At 43.1% G+C, this 27,565-nt stretch overlaps 1 protein-coding gene across 1 annotated transcript in view; it reads right to left on the bottom strand.

The window, feature by feature from the left end:
• Itk (IL2 inducible T cell kinase) overlaps nt 1-27,565 on the bottom strand; it is a 63,057-nt gene that overhangs the window by 18,728 nt on the left and 16,764 nt on the right. Inside the window, exons 2-8 of the mRNA XM_034506449.2 lie at nt 21,538-21,642; nt 19,675-19,756; nt 17,545-17,673; nt 13,932-13,972; nt 9,366-9,517; nt 7,247-7,312; nt 3,687-3,741 (exon numbers count right to left, since the gene is read on the bottom strand). Coding sequence (XP_034362340.1) covers nt 3,687-3,741; nt 7,247-7,312; nt 9,366-9,517; nt 13,932-13,972; nt 17,545-17,673; nt 19,675-19,756; nt 21,538-21,642 — 630 coding nt within the window. The remainder of the gene's footprint in view (nt 1-3,686; nt 3,742-7,246; nt 7,313-9,365; nt 9,518-13,931; nt 13,973-17,544; nt 17,674-19,674; nt 19,757-21,537; nt 21,643-27,565) is intronic.

The raw sequence follows: 27,565 nt of genomic DNA, 5'->3' as shown, positions 1-27,565 counted from the left end.
AGTGTCACAGGGGCACTGACTTGAATACTGTTTGTTGCCAGATGGGGCTTCACTTCCTCTCAACACAGTCAACATCTCAGAGTGAATTTTATTGCTTCATTTAGAAAAAAAAATAAAGAAGCAACAATAACAAAAAAAGATTATGTTAGGAGAAGTATGTGTATAACCCTGGAAGGATGAGAGAAATGAGTAGCTCATGCATTTCCTTATGTGTTCTCTCTCTCTCTCTCTCTCTCTCTCTCTCTCTCTCTCTCTCTCTCTCTCTCTCTCTCTCTCTCTCTCTCCAGACATATTCCTGCTGTGGAGAGGCCATGCCACTGATTCACTTTCTGAAGGTGACCCCAGCTTAGCAGCCTTTAACACAAAGGAGATGGATCAGGTGATCTTTCAAGGGAATTCTAGCTTGTAGTATTGTTAATTCCAGATGTTTCCCGATGAAAAGTATATGTGTCAATTTCTTCATCTGCAAAATGACCATTGGTAGACTTGAATAATGTGCAATAGAACAGTTCCTGGAACACAATCCCAGGACACCGACTATTAGGGTTATTAGTTCTCATTATTATCACATGCTGTGGGGTAGCATCTGGTGGAAGCATGAGTTATATTGTTTGTCTTCATCTGAGACATGTTTCAGTGTGTTTATCTTTCTGTACAGAGGATTTAAAGTTGACTTTTAAAATGGTAATCTCAAAACAGAGGTATGTTATTCAAAGATGGGCTGATGTTTTGTGGTCTTGTCATGCTGGAATATGTTCTAAGAATGTCTCCAACATATGTCTTTCATTGGGGGGCAGGGTGGGGTGCGGCTCTTCTTTCAAAACAAACCCATTTTTAAGTCAACATTGCATCTTTGATGATATCTTGGAATTACAGAAGTACAATAAACCTAGGTTAGGCTTCTGTCTAAAATGTAGGTCTCCCAAAGTGTAAGACGCTGCTGCATGTATGAGGATAGTTACAGAATGCCTGTTCACAGGGATGGACCCTCTCTAGAAGGGCTAAGGCTTAGGGGAAATGCTGAAATTGAAGGCAGAGTGCAAACAGAACTCCTGGAAACATAACATTTCGTCTTAATGTTCAAACAAGAGAAGTATCACAACTCATGGCTAGGCAGAGGCCTGGATTATTAAAGGAGGTATCAGCTGAAGAACAGACAGAACATGTAGGAGATTCTTTCCCATGTCCCTAAACTAATTTAAGTCACATAATCACTTCAGTGCCCCCTGGATTGGATAGGCCTGGAGTAATATATTAGCAAGAATGTGTGTTTCAACAGCCCGAGAAAGCAAAATATGTTGAAATGCCTCAACAGAACTTCTCAATGGCAAGTTTGCTGTAGGGAAGGATTGGTGTTTTACATTTTTTATGTTTATGTGCATGCTCTTATGTGAGTTTACATACAGGAGCCTGTAGAGGCCAGAAGAGGGAACTGGATGCCCTGTGGTTTGCCATATAGGTGCTGGAAATTGAAGCCTGGTTCTCTGCAAGAACAGGAAGCACTTTTAGCCATTAGGTCATACCTCTGGGCTGGAGTTTGTGCTTTTAAAGTTTCCGCACAGATACTCATGGCCAGCCCAGCCATGATAACTTAAAAACACAGTAAGCATTGGGTGAACTCATTCATGGAACAAGGTTGTTGAGTGACTGTTTGGGGATAGATACTGTTAAATCTAAGCATACTTAATAGGGACAAAGTAAAACATAGAAATATACACATACACACATATATATCATAAACACATACATAGTCTGTAACCTAGAAGCTTTAGTTAATAACAGAGGAAATGAATATAACCTCTTAAGAGGCATATATTTGTGAGACAAGAAGTCTGAGTACAACAGAGAAGCAACACTACTGAGGCAGACAGCAAGCATGTAAACAATAGAAAGACATCTTCATCTCCTTCTTACTGTCCAGAACCCAGACTAAAGCTTAGTGGGCCCCTCTGAGGTTTGCCTTTAGACTTACCTAAGAAGGAAGACGGTATTTGAAAAGTGAAGTCAAAATATTAGCAAGAATGTGTGTTTCAACAGCCCGAGAAAGCAAAATATGTTGAAATGCCTCAACAGAACTTCTCAACGGCAAGAACTGCTTTCCTTTGTCATTGACGTGGGCTGTTTGAAGCTCTACACTGACTTTATTAAGGATGCAACGGAATGTAAGGGAACTGTCCTTATTTAAACACAGCGTAATTCAGGGTCCCAGTTCTATGCTCTTTGTACTTAGGTCTTATCAGGCTTTACTGCTTTCCAGCAAGCAACATAGGCTGAGGAATGAGAGGAGATGGCTACATTTGTGTCCAAATCCAGTTCATGAAAATATGGAGCCAGGTGATGATAGAACATGCCTTTAATCCCAGTATTTAGGAGGCAGAAGCAGGTGGGTATCCGAGTTTGAGGCCAGCCTGGTGTAGAGAAAGAGTACCAGGACAGCCAGGGCTACATTTAAAAAAACAAAACAAAACAAAACAAAAAACCTAACCAACCAAACAAACAAACAAAACCTGTCTTGAAAAAACCAAACCAAACAAATGGGTCGGGGGAGAGAAAACAAAATTTAGGTTACGTTTGGAGGTCCTGTTTCTACAGATCTGCCATGGTATCTTAGAATCTGTATTTTTGTTACATTCATCTATTTTGTGTGTGTGTGTGTGTGTATGTGTGTGTGTGTGTGTGTGTGTGTGTGTGTGTGTGTGTGTGCAGGATGTATGCATCGTGGTAGGCATGCCGAGGTCAGAGGACAACTGTGGGAATCAGGTCTCTCCTTCCACCATGCAGGTCCTGGGTATTGAACCCAGGTTGTCAGGTTTGATGGGATAACCTTAAACCCACTAAGCCATGTCACAGGGCTCTGAGAATCTGCATTTTAAATACCTGCAGCAACTCAGATACGAGGTCTATTGGGAACCACAGGGATGATTAATTGCCGAGAACCAAGGAGAAACAAGCATTCAAGACTCAGCTCGGTTCCTTTTGCTATTGGCACACTTTCCGATGCCTTTGATTCTGGTCTCCTTTCCAGTCACTTGTAACCATTCAGTGAGTCTTGGTTCCCAGTGGGGTCCAGGTGCAATGGCAGTGACTCACTGCTCAGGGCCAAGAGCACACAGGGGCAGCATCCATTGGGGTTAACAGGTCACTGGCATCCCAATGTACTCTGATGTTCAGGTTGTCCTCACTGACAAATGGGGGCGCAGAAGAGCAATCCCCACAGTCACCCACTGAACTGAGGGCAGAACAGAGACCTGAACAGGGGTACACATTCCATCATGTCATGCTTCCTCTCGGCTTAGCCCTCTTTCCCCTAACTCTAAGATCCTGGGGGTGAGGTCAGTCTCTCTGCCAAACTGCAAAGGCTTCAGAGAAGAAACTGTAGGTGAAAAATCTGTAGGATTCCTGTAAACTCCAGGGTCTTTAGACAGAATCCATTCCTGAGTACCAGAGACAAGGAAAAGCAGAGCAGGCCTGAAACCAAGGTCATGGCAGCAATCAGTGTTAGCACCCAGGCCTAGTGCTTCCCCAGGCCTCCTTTCCTGTGCTGTCTAGCTGAAATAATCCTCAGAATACCTGTCCTCAGACATGAAAGCCATTGTCAAGGCAACACAGGAATCCATCACACCAGCATAACCATGGCATGGCTGGAAACCGTACAATTTCTTTTTAGTCAGGACGCAGATACTCACTGTGTCCAAAAGAAGTTTTTCAGCTTTGTCTCGGCTGATGCTTTTATTGTACCACCTGAAAGCCAAAAACAAGCCATGGGTCACAGTTTGAAAACTTCATTGCTTACTTATAAAAGATGATGTTCAAAAGTCATGTGTTTGCTTTCTGTTTTTATCAGTGCCTTCCAACTCAAAAGGAAAGCCATGACCGTTTACAGGTAGTCGGGTCTCTTCTGGAGAAGAAAAGGAATGAAGCAAGAGTTGGCATCAGACGAGTAATTGCAGAAGCTGAGTTTCAGGGCCTTCTTTGTACTATGCTCTCTACTTTTGTGTAAGTTGGAAATTTTCCATGATAGTGTTGTAGAAAACATTCACCTCCCCCATTTCATATGTCAGCGGGTGGCTGTAGGTAGGAGGGTGATAGGCAACCATAAAAAAAAACGTTAATACTAATTTGCAAGTTTAGCAAATATCCTTTGAAAACAGTTGTTGTATTTTCTTCATAAGATCAGGCCCCCACCAGACTTTTTGCAGTTTTTGTAGTTGATGAGTGTAATTAATAAGTGGCAAAACCAGGAATCATTTTCAAGAACAAAGGTTTTGAATGTTGTTACAATGTGGAGACATAGCTTGACCATCCTAATCACTTATGCAGGAGAAAGTGCACTGGGGGAGAAGGGGCTCCCCCAGGGCTGAGGAGAAGAAAGGCAGGAAATGGCCATGCAGGCTCTTCACTGTCCATGCATGTGTGTATGCGGAGGATGACCAGTAACCCGTGCGGTAGGGTGTGCAGACATGCAAGTTGGTCAGTAGTCCTGTGGGGATGTGCAAGCTCAGCACATCTCTCCTTCAGCCCCTTACTCGCCCATCCTTTTTCAGCCCAGCCCTTAATGATAGTTTAAATATCCAATTGAACATGGGCTATCATAGATAAGATACATGAAGCCAAAACATGATAAGTGCCTCAGCCCAGTAACTTTCCGAGTTCTCTAGCACTTGGATAATAATTCTTTAGAAGCATGAAGGCTGACATAATAAGTTACTTCCTGTTAAAGGAAGCCTACAGGGTTTTATTTCTGGACCAGAAAGCCTACAACAAAAGGAGAATGATCATCAGTTGACAATCTATTTTTGGAACTTAATAGATGCAGGAGAGGCTCTAGGTGGGGAAGAAATAGTGTCTACGAAACTTGTTTAGCTACTTGAGAGCCTCCAAGAAGAAGAGAACCAGGGGGTTACGTTGACCTTTTAAAACACTGCATGACAGAGCAGACTATACACCTCCATGGGCTCCCAAGTGGCCAGCAAGTGGGCTTCATCTCATCCAAGCTCCAAGCAATGCATATGGGTTGCTAGAGCTGTGCCCTAAAGTGTGAATCAGGTCTGGGTTCAGCAGACAGTAGTGTCACTCTCGTAGACAGAGGTCTGCTTGAGTTCAGTGCACAAGGGGGTGAAGGAATGGCTGCAGTGCAGTGTTCTGTGTGCCTCTGTCTCTCCTCTGAGCCTTTCTTTACCAGAGGAGGGATCAAAGCTCACAGAGGTACAGTAGCTTCTCTTCTGCAGTTTTGCTGTTTTGTCATTTCAGTTGTCCACAGTCAACCCATGGTCCCAGAAAACATGAAATGGACAATTCTAGAAATTATCAATTCTAAGTTCTGAGTAGCATGACGAAACCTCATGACAGTCATCTAGGGTATAAGTCACCCTTGAAACAGCCAATCCACTTACGTGCAATACCTACTTATTAGTCATTTTGTTGCTGTGTGGGTTACCAGATATAGTGCCACAGTATTGCTGTGCAAGAGAAGTTATGATGGCAATTTTATGGTAGTATATTGCTGTAACTTCTAGTTCATCACTAGCCATTAGTGTTAATGTCTCAATATATCGAACTTAAAGTAAGCTCTCCTACAGGCTGTCTGAGGAGAAAAAAAAGCATAGTACATACTGAGTTCAGAACTAGCTGCAGTTTCAGGATACACTGTAGGTCATGGAAGCCACCCCCAGGAATTAGTAGGCAGTTGGAACTTGTTCAAGGTTCTGCTTCTAGGCTAAGGCAGAAAACCTGAATCCAGTTATCAACCCATGATACCTTAGCAGGTGGTATATTTTTGAGTTCTTAAGCAAAACTCACCTCAAAGTCGTCAAAATTGAGTTAAAGAATAAAAAGTATGGATAGCTTTCCTATATCTAGCTATATATTAAATATCAGAACATTTCCTTACGTTATATCATTTTCTAGCTGGGATAACATAACCCAGGAAATGCAAGCTGGTAGCACATGGCACAAACTGGTACACAGACCATATGGTCTTTATTATGAAAATGACTTAAGATTCCATTAGGTAGGGGATATACACTTTTACTTGCCCTCAGGGTCCATCAATTCCCTACTGCTTTATTTTGTTGAGGCCTCAAATTTGCTTCTTGAATCACAAACAAAGGGATTTTGATTAAAGGCCAAGACAAACACAGCTATTCAGCCAAGCAGTCGTTTAAAATAAACAACCATTTTTTTCCCCTTCAAAGGCAGTGACTATAAAACAGTTATTTCAGCTAAGTATCTCTCATCTGTGTTTCATCTCAGCACAAACATTCTTGGAAAGGATGAATCATCTCTCAGCCCTGGGAAGGGCTATTCACACATATTTGATCAAAATAGTGAAAGACACTATTAAGAAAACAATAGTACTTAGTTCCTGGCATCTGTTCAGATTGCAGAAACCATTATATTGGCTGTCTAATCCTAATGAGTTAACAGAGGTTCTGGTTATCTCATATCTTTCTTCTCTGATGTTTTATATTTAATGAGTACTAATTTTTTTTATTTTTGTGGGAAGGTTTATTTCATCTTAAGATTACAGACCATCATCAAGGGAAGCTGAGGCAGGACCTCAAGGGGGAGCTTGAGGCAGAAACCATGGAGGAATGCTGCTTCCTAGCTCATTCCCAGGCTCACAGTTACAGTTAGCTATCTTTTCTCCTTCCTTCCCTCCCTCCCTCCCTCCCTCCCTCCCTCCTTCCTTTCCTCCTTTCCCCCTCTCTCTTCTCCCTCTTTTATGTGGAGGTCAGAGGACAAATTCCTGGAGTTGGCTCTCTTCTTCCACCTCTGTGATCCAGGGATTGAACTCATACTGTCTCAGTGATCACTTTTACTTGCTTTTATTTATTTATTATTGTGTGTCTATGGAGTGTGTGTGTGTTGCACACTTGCCATGGTGTGATCAGAGACTAGAAGAAAAGAAAGCAGGCCAAAAAAGGGAACCATTAGACACTTTTATAGCCAACCAATAATTTATGCTTGACCTTGGAGGAAAACCTTAGTACCATCGTTCTGAAACATCTAATCATAGCAGGGAATGGTAGTGCATGCCTTTATCTGCAGACTTAGGAGGTAGAGACAGGCCAGTCTCTGTGCTTTAGGCCAGCTTGGTTTCCATAGTGAATTCCAGACCAGCCAAGGCACCCAATAAGACCCTGTCACAATAAACCAACCAACCAACCAACTAACCAACCAACCAACCAAACAGTCAGACAAATAATACACAAATAAGTGAATCAAAAAAAATACAGTATCTTACTCATAGGTTTCAAGGTTATTTGGAGATTTTTCTACCAGGTAACTGCTTGGTGCATATCCTTCATGCCTGTAAACAGGAAAACAAGTGTTCTGATTAGCAGAGCGATTTTCATATTTTCATTTAACAGATTTAGCCCATGGATGTCATTTAAGAATGGGAACCCTCATAGTATTTGGCATTTGTGACAAGACATACGAAATTGAAGTAAGATTGCTGATAAAAGTAACAAAGGTATATACTTGGTTGAAAGCAACATGCTCCACCAAAAATATAAAATATAATAAACAACACATGGCTATTTCACTTACAAGGCTCTGCTTGCTGCCTGCTCACAACATAAAATTTCCTCTACTGGAAAAAATACTTTTCAAATTGTATTTTCTATAATTAATTTTTGTGATAATCAGTAAATTTCCACTTTGTGCCATCATTTCTCAGTAAGGAAATCAAAATAATTAAGATATAAAAACCCGTCCGGGCGGTGGTGGCGCACGCCTTTAATCCCAGCACTTGGGAGGCAGAGGCAGGCAGATTTCTGAGTTCGAGACCAGCCTGGTCTACAGAGTGAGTTCCAGGACAGCCAGGACTACACAGAGAAACCCTGTCTCAAAAAACCAAAAAACCAAAAAACCAAAAAACCAAAAAACCAACAACAAACAAACAAACAAACAAACAAAACCCCAAAAACAAGATATAAAAACCCAACTTTCCAACCACAGGTCTTTAAAAACTGTTCCCAGTTGGTACAATACAGGCTTAGATTTAAAATCTCCCTAGTTGAGCGTCTTCTGATAAAGAACCAGGAGAAAAAGGATAAAGTCACACTGAGCAGACTGCCTATACGTGTGATATTAGCACTGAGGAGGCTGAAGCAAGAAGATAGCTGTGAGTTCCAGGCCAGCCTGGGGTACAGAATGAGACCCTGTATAAAATTAAAAACAAAGGTCAAGGTCAGGCTGAATGCCAAGGTGAAGTGCCACATATGAGTTGGAATTAAGAATAGAGAAATGAAACAAGTGGCAAAATTAATCCACATTACAGATCCTTTCTACATTGTGATAGCTTCATAGATCTTGAAGATGCTCTGAATTCACCCCTCAGCACCAGAAAGCTGGTAAGGAGTCCCTTCAACTCTCTCAGCTTCCAGTTTTAACCAGTGAAATGAGTGATTTAAACCTGATTACATGTAAAATGTATCTAGGTTCTGCAACATACCAAAAAAGATGAACAAAAAGATATCCTTCTTCCATGATCTTGCAGCTTAATAATAGCCAGGGTTGGCTTTTTCTATAATCCTGTTGGGGGTATGTAAATTTGGTAAAATTAAACTATCATATACTATGATATTTTACCATAGCTTACAATAACTCAACCTTTCCATAGTTAGAATTGGGATATATGTGCACATACACATATGTATGCACCTGAAAGACTGTCATGTTACATAGACAATGCCTGGCCTTCTCTCAAGCTTTGTTCATAATAACACAGAACGGGCTGCAGAAATGGCTCAGGGGTTAAGAGCACTCGTTGCTCTTGCAGAGGACTTGAATTTGACTCCCATAAGCACCAACATGGTGGTTCACAACCACCTGTAACTCCAGTTTGAGGGGACCCAATGTACACACACACGGTGCAAATGGTACTTCATAATATTAAACTTGATATTAGTATATAAGAATATTGGTTACAGTAATTGTTTCATATTAGACGAGGACCCTTGAGTTGTTTTCCATCCAAACCCCACAGTAGGTCATTAGTATTTGCAGAACTTTGTTGTGTCCATACATCATTAATGACTACTCTCATAACGGAGTCTCGGGTGCCATCTGAGACTTTCTAACATGACCACTGCTTTATGTCATCATTACATGCCTTTTCTTTCCACTTATATCACAATGTGGTGTATTTAAAATGTATTTAAAAACTCAAGAACATAACAGAGTGAGTGGAAAATAGAGGGGTGTTTAGACAAGTTGAGGACAGTGGCTTAAGATGAGGTGCCCGGAGTAGGTATGGCAGTGGAAGCATCCATGCCCAGCCCCAGGGCAGCGGAAGGAGATGGGACATTCCTTCCCACAGTTGTTTTGTTCCCACAGTAGCCATGCGCTTGCCTTACCCATTCTTGTCTTGAACCCGCCACCAGTGGATCTCGGAGCTGTCCAGGAGGTAGTATTCTTCATCACACCGCAGTGCGAGCTCCTGAGGGTCGTTGGTTTGGTAGTCGTACAAGGCAATGACCAGGGTTTCTTCAGGTTCCTGAAGTGACCGCTGGAGAAGAGACAACAAAACTAAGCAAAGACACAAGCAGGGAATGAGATTCTGGATTTAGGTTAGGTCAACCTGTCAGCTCCCTCTTATCCACTGGGGTTATTTGCAGAGGCAGCTGCTTTTGTCAAGTAAGCATTCTGTATGAGTTAGAATTGTGGAGCTGAACAGAGATACACATAGCAGCAGTCCCCACTTCCTGCATTCTGCAAGGTAGATGCTGACCCCAGTGAATTCCAAGAAGCCATTCACTTTTCACAGAAATCTATTGGTTCCTGTGTTGGCTCATCCGAAACATGGGTTTGCCCAGATCCATCAAATCAGAGGCTAGCAGGGCCCCGAGAGCCCATTTCACCAACGGTTTTATTCAGGGTGGGGAATCAGACCCCATGACAGGGAATAGATATAGACCATTCCCAGAGAATTCATCTCAATGTTTCCTCCAAAGTAATATATGTATTAGTATATGGCTCCTTTCTTCGTCTTGCAGGAGCCTTGGCCTATGCCTCTGTCCCATCCCATATTTCAACTAGCATAAGATATTAATGACACGAAGAACAGCTCATAAGACAAACAACTGACAGAGATCAAGATGAGCACACCCGAGAATTGAGTGACAGATTTAGGAACAGGGTAAATATGGGAAAAGATTGAGTTACTGGTTAGAAGGTGATATAGTGTTGAGAAGTCACACATTCTCCAAGTGCACTCAAGTCTGGATATTAATGGAGCTTGAAATAAGGTGGTGGGCTGGGTCCTCCAGAGAGCTAAGAGCCTGTGGACCTGAGTCCATGTATAGAACTAACAGATGGATAAACTGTTCAAGGCACCTGAAAAAGTGACCAAAGTGATGTGTTGTTCATGTTACTGTAGATCCAACTCCCTGATTGACCCTTAAAAGAAAAAGGCAAAAGGCTAGGGCAGAGTTTCAAAATGATGACGGTACACTTCTCAGGGGTCATACAGAACACATAGTGGGGCAGTTAGATATTACCAAGTGTACTACGGGTATTTAAAGGGCAAGGGCCAGGAATGCAAAATGTTCTGCAGTGTCTCACAGAGTTTTCAACTTCTGAATGTCCTAATAGACATCCACATGGGGAACCTGGCATAGAATTATAATACACAAGAGGCCTCTGTTGCACAATGGATAGCTCATCGGCCTTTTACACTATTCAAATAAACCCAAAGGCTAGATACCACTTCTATCCAACACGAAGGGCTGGTTTTCCCAGGAGAGTCACTATCTATGCATTGAGAGCGCTTACACCTGGTTTAATTTAGAACACTTTGGGGGAATTGTTTGTCATTCTGGAAAATCTTATCACTCATGGAAACACTAGAACTGAACCATCAAGAAAACATCCCTGTATCTATTGCACTTAAGTTGCCAAATACAGTGGGTTCTGTCAATGAGATTGGCAGAGGCTTATTTCATCATGACTTCCCAAACACTCATAGTACCGTATTTACATTTACAAATACAATCTATTCTATTTTTTTTCTGTTTTCAATATTACAATGTATTTCCTGATTCTCTTTAGAGGTATTTGTTTACATAAGTTGTACTATTTAAGATTTATTAAACAATATTTATTTTTTGTTCTCTTTGTGTGTGTGTGTGTGTGTGTGTGTATCTATCTCTGTGCATGCCACATGAGTACTGGTGCCCTCCGAGGCCAGGAGAAAGCATTAGATCAGTTAGAGCTGGCGTTTCAGGCAGCTGGCTGTGAGTAACCCAGTACAGGTGGGAAGAGAACCTGGATCCTCTCGAAGAGCAGTCATCGCTCTTTATTGCTGAGTCGTCTTGCTAGTCCCTACTTAATGGATTTCCCCTCAGGGTAACAGAAGGACCTTTATAAAACATTTCTCATAAAATGGAGGCATTGGGTATGATGTGGTTGAGAATCACTAGATTAAATCAAGAGCTGGCATTGTAGACAACAATGGCCAAAGGCTCAAGAAGGACAGACTGTGGCCCTGGGTGTGTAGAAGAGACTTGCAGTAGGTGAAAGTCTTGTTTCTTGGTCGCTCTACTGCATAGCTAAGAACGGTTTTGGCCCCTAGGAGCTCTCTTGGTTGTAGGTGAGCTGGGCTCCATTATGCTGAGAGACCTTACAGGTCAGGCAAAAGTGGCAAAAAAAAAAAAAAAAAAAAAAAAAAAAAAAAAAAAAAAAATCCTTACTCGGGAGCCAGGGAGAAGGGTACAAGCAAACATATTTATGTGGTCCCTTAGGAAGCTCTTCTGGGTTAACTAGACCTGATATGACGTGCTGAGCTCTGAGGATGAGAGAACTGGAAATAACTCCGTCTAGACATCTGGACCTGGCCTCATGTGCACCCACAGGATAGAAAGCCTGTGATGATGGTTTTCTATGACCATTGATATCCTCCATCTTGACTAACAACAACTACACTCTTCCTACTGAGGGCAACTCCACAGTCTTCCTCAAGTAGAACAAATCTTGGCTAGCCTTAGCTACCAACCCGATAACAACTAAGAATTTATGTTAGAAGTGAATTGAGAATTGAGGAACTGCCTAGATCAGATTGGCTTACGAGCATGTCTGTGGGGGATTGCCTTGTTGTTGATGTAGGAGGGCCCAGCAGCTCACTGTGGGCAGCACCATTCCTTAGGCAGGCAGCCCTGAAAAACATAAGAAAGCTAGCTAGGTAGCACACATCTGTGGTTTCTGCCACACGTCCTTTGCTTTGAAGTGGGTTGGAGATGAGGCTGTGTGGACTAGCAATCAAGCCCGCCTACAAGTTCTTGCCTTGAGTGGCTGCCTTAACTTTCCTTAGTGATAGACTATGACCTGGAATTTAAGCCAAATAAACTCTTTCTTCCCCTAAGATGCTTTTGGTCAGGTTATCTTACAACAGCAAGAGAAATGAAGCTGGGGCAGAGCATAAGGTCTGAAAACATGGCACTAGATACTGTTTCTCTATATGACAACCTGAGATGCCATTGTCCTGCAGGTAAAAAGGGGAAGACAGAATGACTTCAAGTGACAAGAAATAAGAGAAACATTGCAATGGTTTTAGACATGTGAACGACATGGAGGGCTCCAAACCCTAGTGATGAAAGTGCTTACAAAACACTGCATTTCCAAGGAGCCCTAAAGTCCCAATGGTGGAGTTGGAAGAGTGATGGACAAGCAGCATGTTCTGGCTTTACTTTCACTGACATTGAGGGCAAGGGAGGAATGTGATAACTTCAGAGAGAACAGTGGGTTTGGGTGAGCCTTCTAAGGGGAAAAAGAGGGCGGTGGGCTTCCAAGCCTCGGCTACTAGGAGGCTGTTGCAGTGATGTTCAGAAGGTTCAAAAGAGCAGCAGACACTGGGTTTTCTGCAACTATGTGTCTCTGCTGTGACTTTTCAGTGTCAGCTGAGGAGAGGCTGGAGGATTTAGCTTCACCTCTGAGGATGGTGCCAGTTTTGAGACATTACTGTGTTGGCTGGGAGTGAAAATCAGAGCTCACTCTTCAGGAGGAAGCATGAGGGGGACAAAGTGGAAGTTTCTGAGGACGAGCAACCGAACGGGAGCAATGATGTTAACGTAGCCAGAATGTGAAGGCTGATCGTTTTTCTTATTTTTTTCTCCAGAGTTAGTTCTATGTCAAGTGTAGTGAATCAGTTTACCACAGAACAGTGCTTCTCAAACTTGAGTATATCTCAAAATCACAGGAACAAATTAGTATGCAGATAAAGAGCCTCTCCCCCAGGGTTATGGCTGCAGTGGGTCTGGGTGTGTTCTTAGGGCTCTGCATTCTTACATGCTCTCCAGTGTGGCTGATGCTGGAAGTCTATGGCTCATATCTGGAGAACAATCACTTCCTAATCTATACCAGAAACTCCAGGTCCTGTTAGTACCTGAGTAGCCTTGGGGAAAGCCTTAAGACTTCTTGGTACTTGGTTTGCTAAGTTTGGAAATACTTAGGAATATATAAAGTATTATCAGGAGTTTGTCTCTGGAGTGCTCTATGGTGAGGCATAAAAATAGCTTGGTACCAGTGTTTGTGGACTACATATAGCAAGGTGGTGGTTCAGAACCTTAGTGGTCCTTTTAGTGGACAGACCCACTTAATTAGTGGTTCTAAACCTGTGAGTCCTGATCCCTTCAGGGGTCGAACGACACATATGGACACATATCATATATTTACATTATGATTCATAAAAGCAACATAATTACAGTTATGGAATAGCAATGAAGATAATTTTATGGTTGGGGGTCACCATGACATGAGGAACTGTTTTCAAGGGTGACAGCATTGGGGAGGTTGAGAAGCACTGTATTACACAGCATCCCTAAACCCAATGTGTTACATATACCCCAATAGCTGTCTACCACAAGTACACAGATCTAACAGACAGAGACCACAGTTGGGCTTACAGCACACAAGCCCACCTCACTTACCCTGTTGTCTTCAGGAGTAGGAGGAAGAGGCTTCTTTGAAGCTGAAACAAGAAAAACAGAAAAAGAAAATGAACATGAAACCCCAGCCTTTCAGAGAAAAGGGGCCCAAGGAGAGGGACAGAGAAAGAGGCAGAAGGAGATGATGAAGCAGTGATGACGGAATCAACTTTGGTAGAACCTGTCTTTCATCTCTTGCACTTGCTAGTATCCAATCTCCTTTTCTAGAGGATACTAGAAACTTCCAGAAGTCAGAATTTTGGGATTTCCTTCTGTATCCCCTGACTGGAGAGGGGCCAAGATTTGGGCTCTTCTCTGCAGGTAGAGGCTTCCATGAACACATACATAGGTTACCTTCTGAGCTCAGGAGTGGGAATATGTGACTCAGAGACAGTGACTCACTACCTTCCTGATGCCACCGTGGGTTTGATGAGGTGGGAGGACTCTGTGCTTTCTGAGTGGGCTGATACTGCTTTTAGTTGTCTTGAGGCATTTAAATATATGGTCTCGATGCCTCACTCAAACTACACACCTTCAAATCGATCTCTCTCTTTCTCTCTAATTTGTGTCTTCATGTCTCCTTTCACTCGGCTCTCATCTTTCTTGCTTCTTCTCTCCTTTCTTATCCCTATCTGCTTCCTTTATCTTTATCTCTACCTCTTAGTTGATCTATGGACCATATTCTTTATGTCATACACATCACAGGCCAGGCCTTGAAATGGAAACACAAAAGTGTGTGTGTGTGTGTGTGTGTGTGTGTGTGTGAGAGAGAGAGAGAGAGAGAGAGAGAGAGAGAGAGAGAGAGAGAGAGAGAGAGAGAGGTGAAAGGCATGGGGGTATGTGTACAGCTTGTAGTTCAGTACAAAGATCTCTTTAAGCACTGGAGATAAGAGAGTGGTTCGTATAGGCAGGCTGGAAGGCTTTCATTCCTACTATGGTAGATTTGAAGATAGCCCACATCATGGATGTGGTAGATAAGACTCATATATGGACACTGGAGCTCAGTCCTATTGGCTTGTGTATACAGAGAACAGACAAAGAATTCATGTAAAACTAGAACTCTGGCTTCTGGGTTGGGGTTATTAAAAATTTAATGGTAGATCATTTGTATCCAAGAACCACAAGTTTAATCACAAGCAACACACACACACACACACACACACACACACACACACTCAAGAGTGTGTGTGTGTGTGGGGGGGTCACATCTGGTTTCTATTTAGCATGGGACCTAGACCACGAAGCTTGATTAACCCTAGCATGACCAGAATGAGCCCTTTCTCTGCCTGGTTATTTGTGACTGGTCACTTTCTCTTTCTGTGGTGATCTTGCTCTTTCTGCTTTCATTCTCCCTCTGTGTAGTTAGGACTGGCTATGGTGGCAGAAATGTGTGTTGCTAGGTCATTTCCTCTCAGCTATTCTGCTGTTTCTCAGATGCTGCTTGATCTCAGACCCAGATGCCTTCATCACACATAAGAAAAGCTCCTGGACTCGGTTACCATTCACCGAGAGCTCATTAAAGACTGGCAATGAGCTAAGAGTTTTCCAACAGTCTAATGAGTTTTCTAACAGTCACTCAAAATAGTGGCCCGTTATTCTATCCATTGATGATGAAATTACCTGAGAGGCTCTGAGAAGTTAAGGAACAAATAAAGTTACACAAGAAAAAAATGTGGCTAGGACTTTTTCTGTTTAAATTCCAAAGCACTATGCTCATAGACTATTGATGTATTCAACACCAGGAATCTTATGAGCCTTTTCCCCAGGAAGATGATGTGCTATGTGCACAGTGAAGTGTGCTTTTCAAAACTGCTTTGCCATCCTGCTAAAACTATGGGGAGCAGTGCTATTTAAGTCAGAAGAGATGGCAGTGGGTTGCTGTACAAAAGCCAAGTTATCAGCCAAATGGCTGCACCTCACACGCATGGCCATGACTGAGAGCTGTTCAGCTACTGGGGACAGCGTGGAGGAGCTTACAAAGACCAGCCCTTCCAAGGGTAGTCATTGTGAGTTATTCAACCACTTGTAGCACCCCAGCCACATGTCTCAGGGTGAGGGAAAGCCTATGAACCCTGATGATGAACACTGCAACCTATATGGTGACAACTTCGAAATGAAAGCATATTAGAAGGGAATCCAGTGGGGGATTACATCCCCTTAGGGTTCCGAGACTTCTGTCATACCACTTTAGCACTGAGGACATTAGGGCCCCAGGTCACCAGGTAACTTTTCCTAGTGTCCAAAGAAGTACCCTTGGAAGGAATCAGAGACCAGCTCTGACTCTGGGAGGGCTTCCCCTCAGGAGCCAGGCATCCTGCCAACCCTGTAAGGAGATCCACACAACCACACTTTTTGTTCTTTCTACTCAGATACAGCAAGCAGAATCAACAGCACCAAAAAGTGGGCACTGACCTCCACAATGCTAAATATTATTTATGCAGGTCAGCAGACTGATGACCTCAATTCTTTCCGGAGTGCAAGGTGAAAAGCCGTGGTTTTTAAAGTGGTGTGGAGAGTCTGTGACTCAGGAAGCCATGGAAAACCCAACTATGTGTTATATCCGCCTTGTGTTAGGGCAGTAAAAACCACAGGGGGAGAAATAGTATCAGTGGTAGGAGAGGCTGAGAGATGAGAAAAATGTAGTACAGCAATTAATTGGTTTTTATCCCTTTCTAACTGTGTGACCTTGAACTGCTCAAGGTTATCCATTTCTTTGACCTCACCTGAGGCAGCTGTGAAGAAGCAAAGCATGATGCTGTGAAGTGTATTTGAGTAGAGCTACAGTTAGTGGGAGGGGAGGCCTCCAAGTCACCATGGCATTAGATAAAAATCAAGACACAGTCTACACCCCAGGACTAAGCTTTTGATGGAAAAACCAAGAACAAACTTTTTTTTTTGTTTCTACTTTGCATTTAGACTATAGATTCCTTTTCTCTGAGAAGTAGGTCAAAGGCAAGTCTGAAGATCAGGAAGAAGCCAGAGTTAAAATTAAGAGAAGTTTTTTTCTGTCTCTCTTAAGCCTTGAGAGTTGAGTTATATAATTAGACATATACATGGTGTGATGCCACGAAACAAAATAAGTATTGTGTACTTATTTTGGTTGTTGCTATACTTTAAGATCTAAGAAGACAGCCTGGGCAGTGTGACACACACTTTTAATCCCAGCACTCGGGAGGTAGAGGCAGGCAGATCTCTGTGAGTTCAAAGCCAGCTTGGTCTTCAGAGTGAATTCCACGATAGCTAGGGTTGAAAAAAAAAATATATATATATATCCAAGACCGTTCAAATTCCCCAACAGGTTACTGAAGTACTTATCAAGTTTTGCTGCATCTACCAGTCCCTCATGGATATCATTAACATGGACATTCTGATCTAGTAGATTAGGCAGGGCCAAATATATTATATCTATAACTAGCTTCTAGGTAGTATAGATGGTTGACCAATGACTACACTTAGAGTGTATCAGTTTTGACATGGAAAAGCATGAAAGGGGTGGTGGTAGATAGAGGTGCCCCAATGAGAATTCTGGAGTCAGAGAATTTAGCTGTCTATCCCTAATGCCCTGTTGATGGGAAACTGAAATGGTTTCCTCTTTATCTCTTTCCCAAAGTCTTACCATTCTTGGTTGGGTCGTAGGGAGCACAGCCTACTGCAAGCTTCTCCAGCTGGGAACAGCACCTCCACCGCCCGTCCATCCAGAAATTAGGGTGGTACTTGGATACCAGGCTGTTGTTATTCCTCGTTTCTGAAAGAGTTGGTAGCAACCGAGGACTCATTTCTAGGCCAGTTGATCAAGTATCGCCCATCTTCTCACTCCCTGAGACTGGACCTTGAGGTGTGCCCCGAGTCCTAACTGGAGCAGTCAGGCAACCCCATAGGCTGCTTACTCAGGAAGCATTGGCAGCAGCGGATCTAGCTTTTTTTCTGTATTTGCTTCCAGTTAGCTATGTGTGTCTGTAGGATGGAGAATTCTCGTCTGAGCCTCAGTTTCCCCCAGATTTCCCTGTTATGCCATCAACTGGATGAGTCGGCTCTATAATGAAGCCTAGAGGGATTAAGGGGAGAGTTGGGAGGGTGGGGGTTTCCATCTCTCATTTTGAATGACAGCAACTCTGCTTTTTTTTTTTTTTTTTTAATTAAGAAAAGGTTTCATGTCCGTAAAACTGAGGATGTCCTTAAACTTCAGATCTCCTGCCTCTGTGTTCCATGTCCCAGGATTCCAGGTAGGTACCACCATGTCACGTCTGTATAGTGCTGGTGTTACAACCCAGGGCTTCATGCATGGTAGGTAAGTATTCTCCCAACTGAGCTGCCCTGGGGCCCTCTAAATTTGCTTCTGTTCCCTCTAGGCTTATGACTTTGAAGTAAAATTTGTTAGGAATAAACAGAACTCTGTTAGTGAAAAACAAGAAACCCCTCAACATTAGTTAATCTCTAGGGCTCTTTTCAGTTTTGAAATTCACAACAAAACCCCACTATAAGATACAGGAAAATGAGTGCAGCAGTGGTTCTTTATTGGTTTTGATCTGGTGTCTGTTTGTGAGCCGTGGCTACCGGGCTTGAGAGCACTTTGTGGTTGCTGTAGTGCTTGCTCGGTCCTATCCCATTTGAGAAGGACTTGATCCTGGAAGCCTGTGAGTGAGCACTTAGCCTCATTTTCCAGAGAAAGGTACTGTGGCTGCAGACATAGTAAGGGGCTTGCTTCCTCTCTCCTCATTGCTGCTTGAAGACAGGTCTCCTGACACACTGGGGGCTTCAGGCTAAAGGCTAAGCATACTAACACTGAGCAGGCACTGTTTTCAGGTGAGAATTTTTAAAGGCATCATACATGTCCTAACTCATTTGATTCTCACAACAGCCCCAAGACTGTGTGTAGATAACTTTTAGAGCTGAGGAAACTGAGGCACACGAAGGCCCAAGTAAAACACTAACAACCAGCACTTTCTGGGTTTTCACTACAGCAGTCTGTGTGGGTTCTAATTATGAACACTGTGTGGGTTCTAATTATGCTGTCGGGAATATGAGGCTGAAGATGTAGCTAACTGGGCACGGTGGTGCACACCTGTAATTCTAGCATTAGGGAAATAGAGGCAGGAAGATCAGGAGTTCAAGGTCAGCCTTGGCTACTTAGAAAATTAGAGGCTAGACTGGGCTCCATGAACCCCTGTCTCAAAAACAAACAAACAAACAAACAAACAAACAAACAAGCTAATGCTTCCTGGGCACTGGCTGGCTATGGTTGCTAGTTCTAGGTGTTCTACCCGCTGCAGCTGTGCAGAGGGATTCTGAGTGCCCTTCCCTTTCCTTGTTTAGCAGCTAGGGAGACTGCAGTTAGGAACTTGCCCAAGAACAGAAGGAAGAGGCAGGATGTCAAGCCTTGTGATCTAACTGGAGAGGCTCCCACTCTTCATCCTCATAGAGTAAGCAAACAGTTTTAAAATGCCAGATAGTAAATATTTTAGTTTTAAACTAACCAAAAGGCAAAATCAAGGGCGTCATGTGGGTGCTTATATAGCCCTTTGAAATGTTTTAAAAATACAGGAACTGTTTTTATCTTGAAGCCTTACATGAATAGGTAGTGAACTGGATTTGACCAATCCCTTGTTGCTGCTCCCGGGCCCACGATAAACACTGGCCAACAATAAATAGATAAATTTTGAACACCAGCTGCCCACAGAATCCTTCATGGAGCCCAAGCCCAGCACAGGATCAAGGCCCCAGTGACTCAACACAGGAGTTTAATTACCTTCTTTAAGGGTCAGAACCCAGCGTTGCCGGCTCTCGAAGTCTGGAGCAAACACATACAGGAGGTAGTTGTCATGCACAACCTGGGAGTACACAAGAGTCCAAGATGAACAGGACACCCAGAAATGGGAAACCCATCAGGTCCATCTCAGTGTTTAGCATCATTTAATCTGGGTGACTTGGGAACCAATGTGCTTTTCATCAAAATGCCTGGGTGCTGTGTCATCAGGGTGACCTTTAACAGTGTAGGTGGCTTCTTTTAGGTGTTACGCCACCAGTGGGTATAAACATAAACATAGCTGATCTTAATTTTTCAGTCATTAGAGAAACCTTCCCATTATATGGAAGAGTCAGTTTATTAGATGACAGACATTGAAGATTCTCTTAAAATCCTTGATAAAGTGTAAGATCCACCAGGAGTTCCCCAGCACAGAGCCTGTGTGTTAGCTCACCTTGCCTCACTGGTGGCATCCTGTAGAATCCAAGCATGACTCTAAAGCAGGAAACTATTAACCAAGCCATGGGTCTTTGAAACATCATTAGTACCTGGCCCCCTCAAGTTGTTTGTGATTGACACATTTAATTACTGGGAATTTCTGTTCTTTCTTTTACTTTCATTTTACAACTTCCACCTCAGGCTGAGTGTGGTGAGGCATCCGTAATCCCAGCACTTGGGAGGCTGGGGCAGAAGGATTGCAAGTTCCAAGCCAGACTGGTGATATGAAAAAGAAGAAAAGAAGGGAGGGAGGAAGAGACAGACAGGAAGGATGGAGGGATGGAGGGAGGGAGAGAGAAAAATTCATATTCATGGGTTCTACTTTTCTAGTTTTTTTAAAAAAAGCTCTTCTCTGTGACTCATTAAAAATGGACTGTCTGGAGATGGAGTTCAGAGCTTGAACACTTGCCTAGTGTGCACTCAGGGCCCTAGGTTCAATTCCCCCAGCACTGGAAAAAACAGTCTAGGAATATCTGCCTTCTTGTGGGCAAAGAAGAGAGGCGTCTGGGATGTGGGAGGGGATACCTACAAAGGGTAGTGAGCAAGATAAAGACTAAAAGGTACACTTAGCAGTCAGTGGAGGTTTCTTCACAGCGCACTGACTTGTGCTGTCAATGCAGCAGTCTCTAGTAGCAAGCGGCTACTCAACACTTATAGTGGGGCCAAAATAGTAACTAGCACGCTGAATTTAAAAAATCAATCAATCTTTCTTTTGTTCTTCCCCTATTACTGTGTGTATTTTTGAGCACACACACACACACACACACACAAACACCATGAGAGTGTATCATGGCTTGAATGTGGAGGTCAGAGGAAAATTCTCAGAGTTCTTTCCACCCTCTTTCTGAGATCAGGGGGTGGAACTCAGCTCACTAGGCCTGCACATAAGCGCTTCTGCCTGCTAAGCCATTTTGCTGACCCTTTGAAAATTACTACTTATTTAATGCTACTTAATTCTCATCGTTATTTACATGTAAACCTTCACGTTCTGCAGGTGGCTGCTATTTTGAACAAAACAGCCATCTCCAGATGTTTTTTCAGATTGTGAAATTTCAGAAACTCCAGGCGAGAAACAGGAATTAGGACCTCTTCGAGGCTGGGGCTGTAGTATATGGCAAGGGACTAGGATAGCATGTGGAAAGCCCCAGGTTCAATCCCCAGCACCACAGGAAACCAAGAACCTCTTCAAGAGTCTATGCCTTTGTGGAATGAATGGGTGAATGTCACTGGTTGGACAAAGAACACAAAAGCCTTCCTGTGGGCTTGGTCTAAGCTCTCAGCAAGGGGGAGAGCCACCCTTTCCCCATCTTCTCTCACAAGAGCTGAGGATTCTAACCATGGTCCAGGGTGTAGTCCTGATGGGCTTACCTGAAAAGGGTATTTATAGTGGCACGGGATGCTAATGTCACTCTTGACAATCTCCACACACTTGATTCTGGAGAGTTCGATGGAGCCCTTCAACGTGCGCTTCTTCTGTGAGGAGATATTACAACCGTTTAAGTAAGAGAGGAGAGACTGTTTTAATGCCAATTGTTTCCAGAAATGTACTGTTCAGAAATTTCCCTTCCCTTTGTAAGCCAGTGGCAATGTTCCCGAACAAATATCCCAAAGTACTTCCTGATTCAGTCTGAGAGGGATTCTGAGCTCTTGGGAGAAGAGCCTTTAAGCGTCACGATGCGGACTGAGTTTTTATTCAGTTAGCCATAGTGCCATATATCGCGGTCCTGTTGACACAGCAATGTTTGTAAAACTCATGGCTGAGCTGAGTTATGTACAGAGCCACATGTATGACAACATTCCCTGCTCTGTGCTGTCTATGAGCTAGTCAGTAAGTAACTGTGCTGAAGCTTGGCAGGATAGTGAGACATACATACTATTAGTGACATCTTTGCCACATCTGGCTCTCCCATGTCCCTAGGTTATTCAGAGCTCCATAGTAACACCTCTGCAAACACATTCCTGCTCTGTATCTACCTTTTGCCAGCCACTTTGTCCTTTGCATAAAATTATGCTGGTTTCAGGCATCAGTCCTTTGGGACCTTGCCGGATGTGTCTTCTGAATAACTGATGGTATGTTGTTTGATAGTGATGTTCAATGTGTATAAATGTATATTGTATAAATGCCATTGTCCTCGGGAAACGGGTCTTAGGAGATGGGTCACCTTACCCAGTGAGACAGATTCTATTCATGGGACTATCCTGCCCTAGGGAAGATGAGTTTGGGAAATGCATGGCAGAGCCTTTCTTGGGTGCCTAGAATGTAGCTGCCATTGAGAACAGAATTTTAGTCAACTATGGAATCATCTGTGAAACATGTCATTAGACTGCATTCTTTCTGAAGTGCACAACAGAGGCGGGGTGGGGTCCCAGAGGCTTTGCCTGCTTCTTGTTAGCTCCACGAACTTGAGCAGTCCATCTAACTTCCAAGAACCATTTTATTTATAGCTCATGAGGACAATTCTTGTGTCTTCGGGTTGACTCGAGCATAAGGGAGGAGGATGGTGATACACTGCCTGGTTTGTGACAGGTGTGTTTAACAAAAGGCACTTTCCAAAGAGGTTAAGGAAGGGCTGGCTATTCAAGGGAAGACACATGGGAAGACTTGGTTAGCACTGGGGGTTATAACACCATCAAGTTCTCCAGAACTGAAATCAGTCTTTTTTTGTTTTGTTTTGTTTTTTGTTTCTTTGTTTGTTTTGTTTTTGATCCTCTACCTGGGAGCCAGTCCTCATTTTCTAGCTGAGGCGCAGAAGGGATGAAAACAATCACAATGTGAAAAGCAGACCCTGTTGAATGCAGGGCAACTTTGTGGTGTTTCTTTTCCAATCTTCTTGGCAAAACTGCTTTAATCATTTTTAAAATACAAAAACAAATCTTGTCATGGTTACAAATAGGACAATATGGAACATCACATGTGAAGTAAATATTTATGGGGATGCGTTACTCCACTGCCTTGCATGATCCTGATGCAGTCAAGGTAAACAGTTTGTTTGTTTATAGGCTTTATTGTCTGTGTGTGTGTGTGTGTGTGTGTGTGTGTGTGTGTGTGTGAGTGTGTGTGAGTGTGTGTGTGTGAGTGTATGTATGAGAGAGTGTGTGAGTGTATGTGTGTGTGTGTGTGTATTTGAGGCCAGAGGTGGGAATGAGATAAGTTCCTCAACTGCTCTTGACCTTATGTTTTTGTGGCAGAATCTCTTACTGAACGTAGAGTTCCCAAGTGACCAGACTAGCTAGCCTGTGAGCCCTTCCTGTCACCATCTCCCCAGTGCTGGGATTATAGGCCCACACTGCCACAGTGCTTCCTATATGGTTGCCAGGGGATTGGAACTTGGGTCTTTGTGGCTACATGGCAAACACTTTGCTGATGAAATCATCTCCCGGAGGCCTACTGCAGGGTACATATAAACAAAAAAAAAAACGAGCCTCTGCTTTACATATTGGCCCTACGGTAGCTTTGGTAATCTAGTTGTGTTAAGAGGCCCGCCCTCTAAACTCCAGCTTCCATAGCTAGAAAAGAGAGCCCAATGTGGCCCATCTCTGAAGTCCTCAGGCTCTGCGGTGTGCACTTCAGATCAGAAGTGCACAGAGACCTGTCTGTCCTGTAACCATTGCAGTCCCTGACCACTGGTGGGATCATGCTGCTCGGTGACATTGTTTGACTCCTTCTTGGAGAGCCCAGTAGAAGGCGCAAGGCTTTGGCAAATGACTCTTCTCTCTTTAAAAACTACTGAGTTCTGTGGCATATGCTCAGTGCCTAGCGCAGTGGCTGATTCCTTATGGTGCTTAGCTAGGACATCATACTAGACTGAATTTGAACAATCTCAATCAGATTTAAAGCTAGTATATTAAGCAATTCTGAAAATGTTTGTTGAAGGCCAGCATGAAGAAGGCACTGCTCTGCATCCAGTAAACAAAGCAATGAACATTCTCCACTCTCTCACGGGGTCATATACAGGCCCTCACTAATGATGAGTTCACTTACAGTTTTTGACTCCACTAGGGTATAAAAAACATACCCCAGGGTATAAAACATACACTAGGGTATAAAAAATATAGGCATAGTGGTGCAAGCTTGTAATCACAGTACTATGCAGGTTGATGCAGAAGCACTGAGAGTTCTAGGCCAGTCTGGACTACATGGCAAGACCTTGTCTCACACAGCTTAACACTGTAGTAATTCTATTACTTAAGAAACAGAGGCAGGGGGATCACCACAAATCTGATGCTAGTCTCGCATACATAGTGAATTCTAGGCCACCTGGGTCTACATGGCAAGGTCATACCTCTAAAATAACTAAAGCAATTACCAATCAAGAAAACAAAAGAAACTTATACTTCAAAATTTGGACTTCTTCTAGGCCAGTGATATCTTATATGATAGTCTCATTATAATTCTGGGCAGAAGGCCACAGCCACTGAGAAGTCACAAGATCATGTGTGGCCACCAGGCTCTCTGCAGTGAGCTGCACTGCTGCTGTGGTGTCTGGCAGACCAGGTGCTCAGCTCACAGTAGGTTTATAAGGATCTTCATGTAACTCCTTCATACATCTGGAAGATCAGAAAAGCAATGCAAGAACTGAGAAGACTATGGGATAGGTAGATGTCACCAGGACAGGCCTCTGGAGAGAGGGCATTCCCAACAGACCAGGAAGTATAGCAGGGGCAGTCTGACCAGAGAGGGGTGAGCACTCTCTAGGAGGTGAGAGCCACTAAAGCAGAGCTCCTTACTACGTGCTAATTAAGTGTCTCCTTGTAGTTAGGTCATAACGTGAAGGGAAATGTATCTGGAGTCAAAAATAGGGCAAAAATTCTACGTGAATTCTGAAGCAGCAGTGTCTAATAATAATTGAAATAGAATGTGAACTGTACACGCAATTTCAATTTGTTTTAGTTGGGTATGGTAGCCTATATCTGTAATTTCAGCACTTACAAGGTTGAGGCAGGGTAATTTCCACAAGTTTAGAACCAGCCTGGGCTGCGTAACTAGGGCTATCCTTCTCAAAATAATTTCACTCCTGTAAATATGTTCAGAAAGGCAATAGCAAATAAAACTGTTTTTGATAACTATGTTATTTAACCTCAAGCATCTCAATTATTATCATTTCAAACTGAGCATAAAATCTATTGGTTTGCATTCCTCTTTAGTCCTAACCTTTGAAATCCTGTATTTTCCACACACTTCAGCTTGGACTTGCTATATTTAAGTGTTCAGAAGTCACATGATTTCCAAGGAGGAGTCTTCCTTTCTGTTCAGAGGGTTCCTAGTATCCATTCATTCCACACAGGGGCTTGAAGAGACATTTGTGCCTTAACTGTCATACAGATGAGTCTTTTCGGTCAGAGAGACCAGACTGTCCACCACTAACCTCATTCTCAGTCTCTGGTAACTGCTTGGGTCTCCTCTCCAATCCATCCGTCCTAGCAATCTCTCTGGAGACCTTGACAGTAACTCTCCCTGAATTTCACAAGGTTGGATCTGAGAAACAGCAGGCATGGATGTCCCCTCCCCAACTGGTCAACGTGAGCTAAACACGTTAGCTAAACACAGTTCAGGAGCTAAACACAGTTCAGTCTCTGGGAAATGATGGGTGCCTGTAATCTTCCCAAACAACTATGCTATTTCTGAAAAACATCAGGGTAAGTAAGGCCTGCCAAGAAAACCACACTGAAAGCCACCAGAAGAGGGAGAGACGGTGTCAGCCTGTCCCCACTCTTCCTTGTTTTCTGACTGTCTGCACCACACAAGGTCACAAGACTTTGGGTAGCATCGTCTCTTTTCTTGCCATGTTCAAAGCTACACCGACTCAGGAAATGATGCCAACAGTCAACAAATGGAACCTTGTGGAGTGCAGCTAAGGCACAGTCGATGAGTATGGTTAACTGAGTAAAGAGACAGTCTCAGAGAGAATCTTTGTCAGCCATACACCTGACAAAAGACTAATATACAGAATATATAAAGAACTAAAAAGCCCCCAACCACAGAAATGTAAACAAACCGACCAGTACATGTAACCACTAAATGATCAGATCATTCCCAGAAGAGACACTCTAATGCCACTAAACACATGAAAAAATGCTCAGCTTCACTGATTGTCACAGAATTGCAAATTAAAACGTTGTTGGGATCCTATCTTACCCCAGTCATTCCATCATTAGAAAGACAAATAAAAGAAAGGCAGGGGAAGGGGAGGCAGAAGGGAATCCTTACAGACTGCTGGTAGGGATGGAAACTAGTCCAGCCACTATGGGAAGCCAGCATGGTGGGTTCTCTAGAAACCAACAGTAGATCTAGCACGGGAGCCAGTGACTCCTGAGCATTTACCTCAAGGACCTCAAGTCATGGAGGAACTACACGGCATTAATGACAACGGCCAAGTTATGGACTCACCAGGGTATCCATCAACAGTGGGAAGGGGAAAGACAAGGCTCTAGAGAGACATAACAGAGCTTTTTTTTTTTTTTTTTTTTTTTTTTTTTTTTTCAGCTACAAAGAAAAACAAAGTTATGCAATTTGTAGAAAAATGGATGCAGCTGGAGACAACCAGAGCAAGCCAGGCTCGGAAAGATAAGGTTGTATGTTTTCTCTCAGATGTAGTTCCTGGATTTTATGTAGTCACATAAACTCGTGTGTGCATATAGGAAATGAAAGTAGAAATGAAACTGTAGAGCACAAAGGTGGAGGAGGAGGAACGGAAGGAGGGGAGGGTTATGTGCACAGGCACCACACAATATATACTTGTGTGAAAACGTTCTCACAACATAATACCATATACAACAAATAACCAGAAAAGTTTAAAAATTACAATAAAAGTGTAAGAACATAAAAATTTAAGAAGTGCTACATTGTCTCCATGCGTTTACAGAGATAGCTTATGTGCCAAACACAATCCAACCTGGTGTATGTGCAAAACTGCACAAAGACTGGCAGGTGGATTTTATACCCTCTTTTTAATCAATAGTTTATATAAAATAGAACTGGGTTGTGAGTTTTGGAGAGAGACAGGGGACAGTAACAAACGACAATAATATTCTAAACTTCTTTCTATGCTCCATTGCACTTAACATGACCTCACAAAGTGCTGTTTCTCCAGTACATAGATGAGAAGTTTGCGTTTCAGGAAGGCTGGCTTCCTTCCTTCATAGTGAAGAGAAAACTTTGACTGCCATGCTTGCTCTGATGCTCACAGGGAACTTGCATTACCCAAACTCAGTGCAGGGTGGTCCCATAGCCCATTTCTCCCAGCCATGGCTCAGTGCAGTATTATTTCTGCCGCACTGGTTTGTTTAGAGCTGGGTTTGGGTATGACCCCTGGTTTCCCAGCATGACCGGTCCTTTGTGCTGTCACTGCTGGCCAGGCCAAGTGGATATATCACTATGAAGTTAGATGTCATGCAC

Source organism: Arvicanthis niloticus, chromosome 6 (genome assembly GCF_011762505.2).
Source record: "Arvicanthis niloticus isolate mArvNil1 chromosome 6, mArvNil1.pat.X, whole genome shotgun sequence".
NCBI lineage: Eukaryota > Metazoa > Chordata > Mammalia > Rodentia > Muridae > Arvicanthis > Arvicanthis niloticus.
The sequence above is the reverse complement of the archived record's forward strand: the minus strand, read 5'-3'. Positions and strand labels throughout refer to the sequence as shown.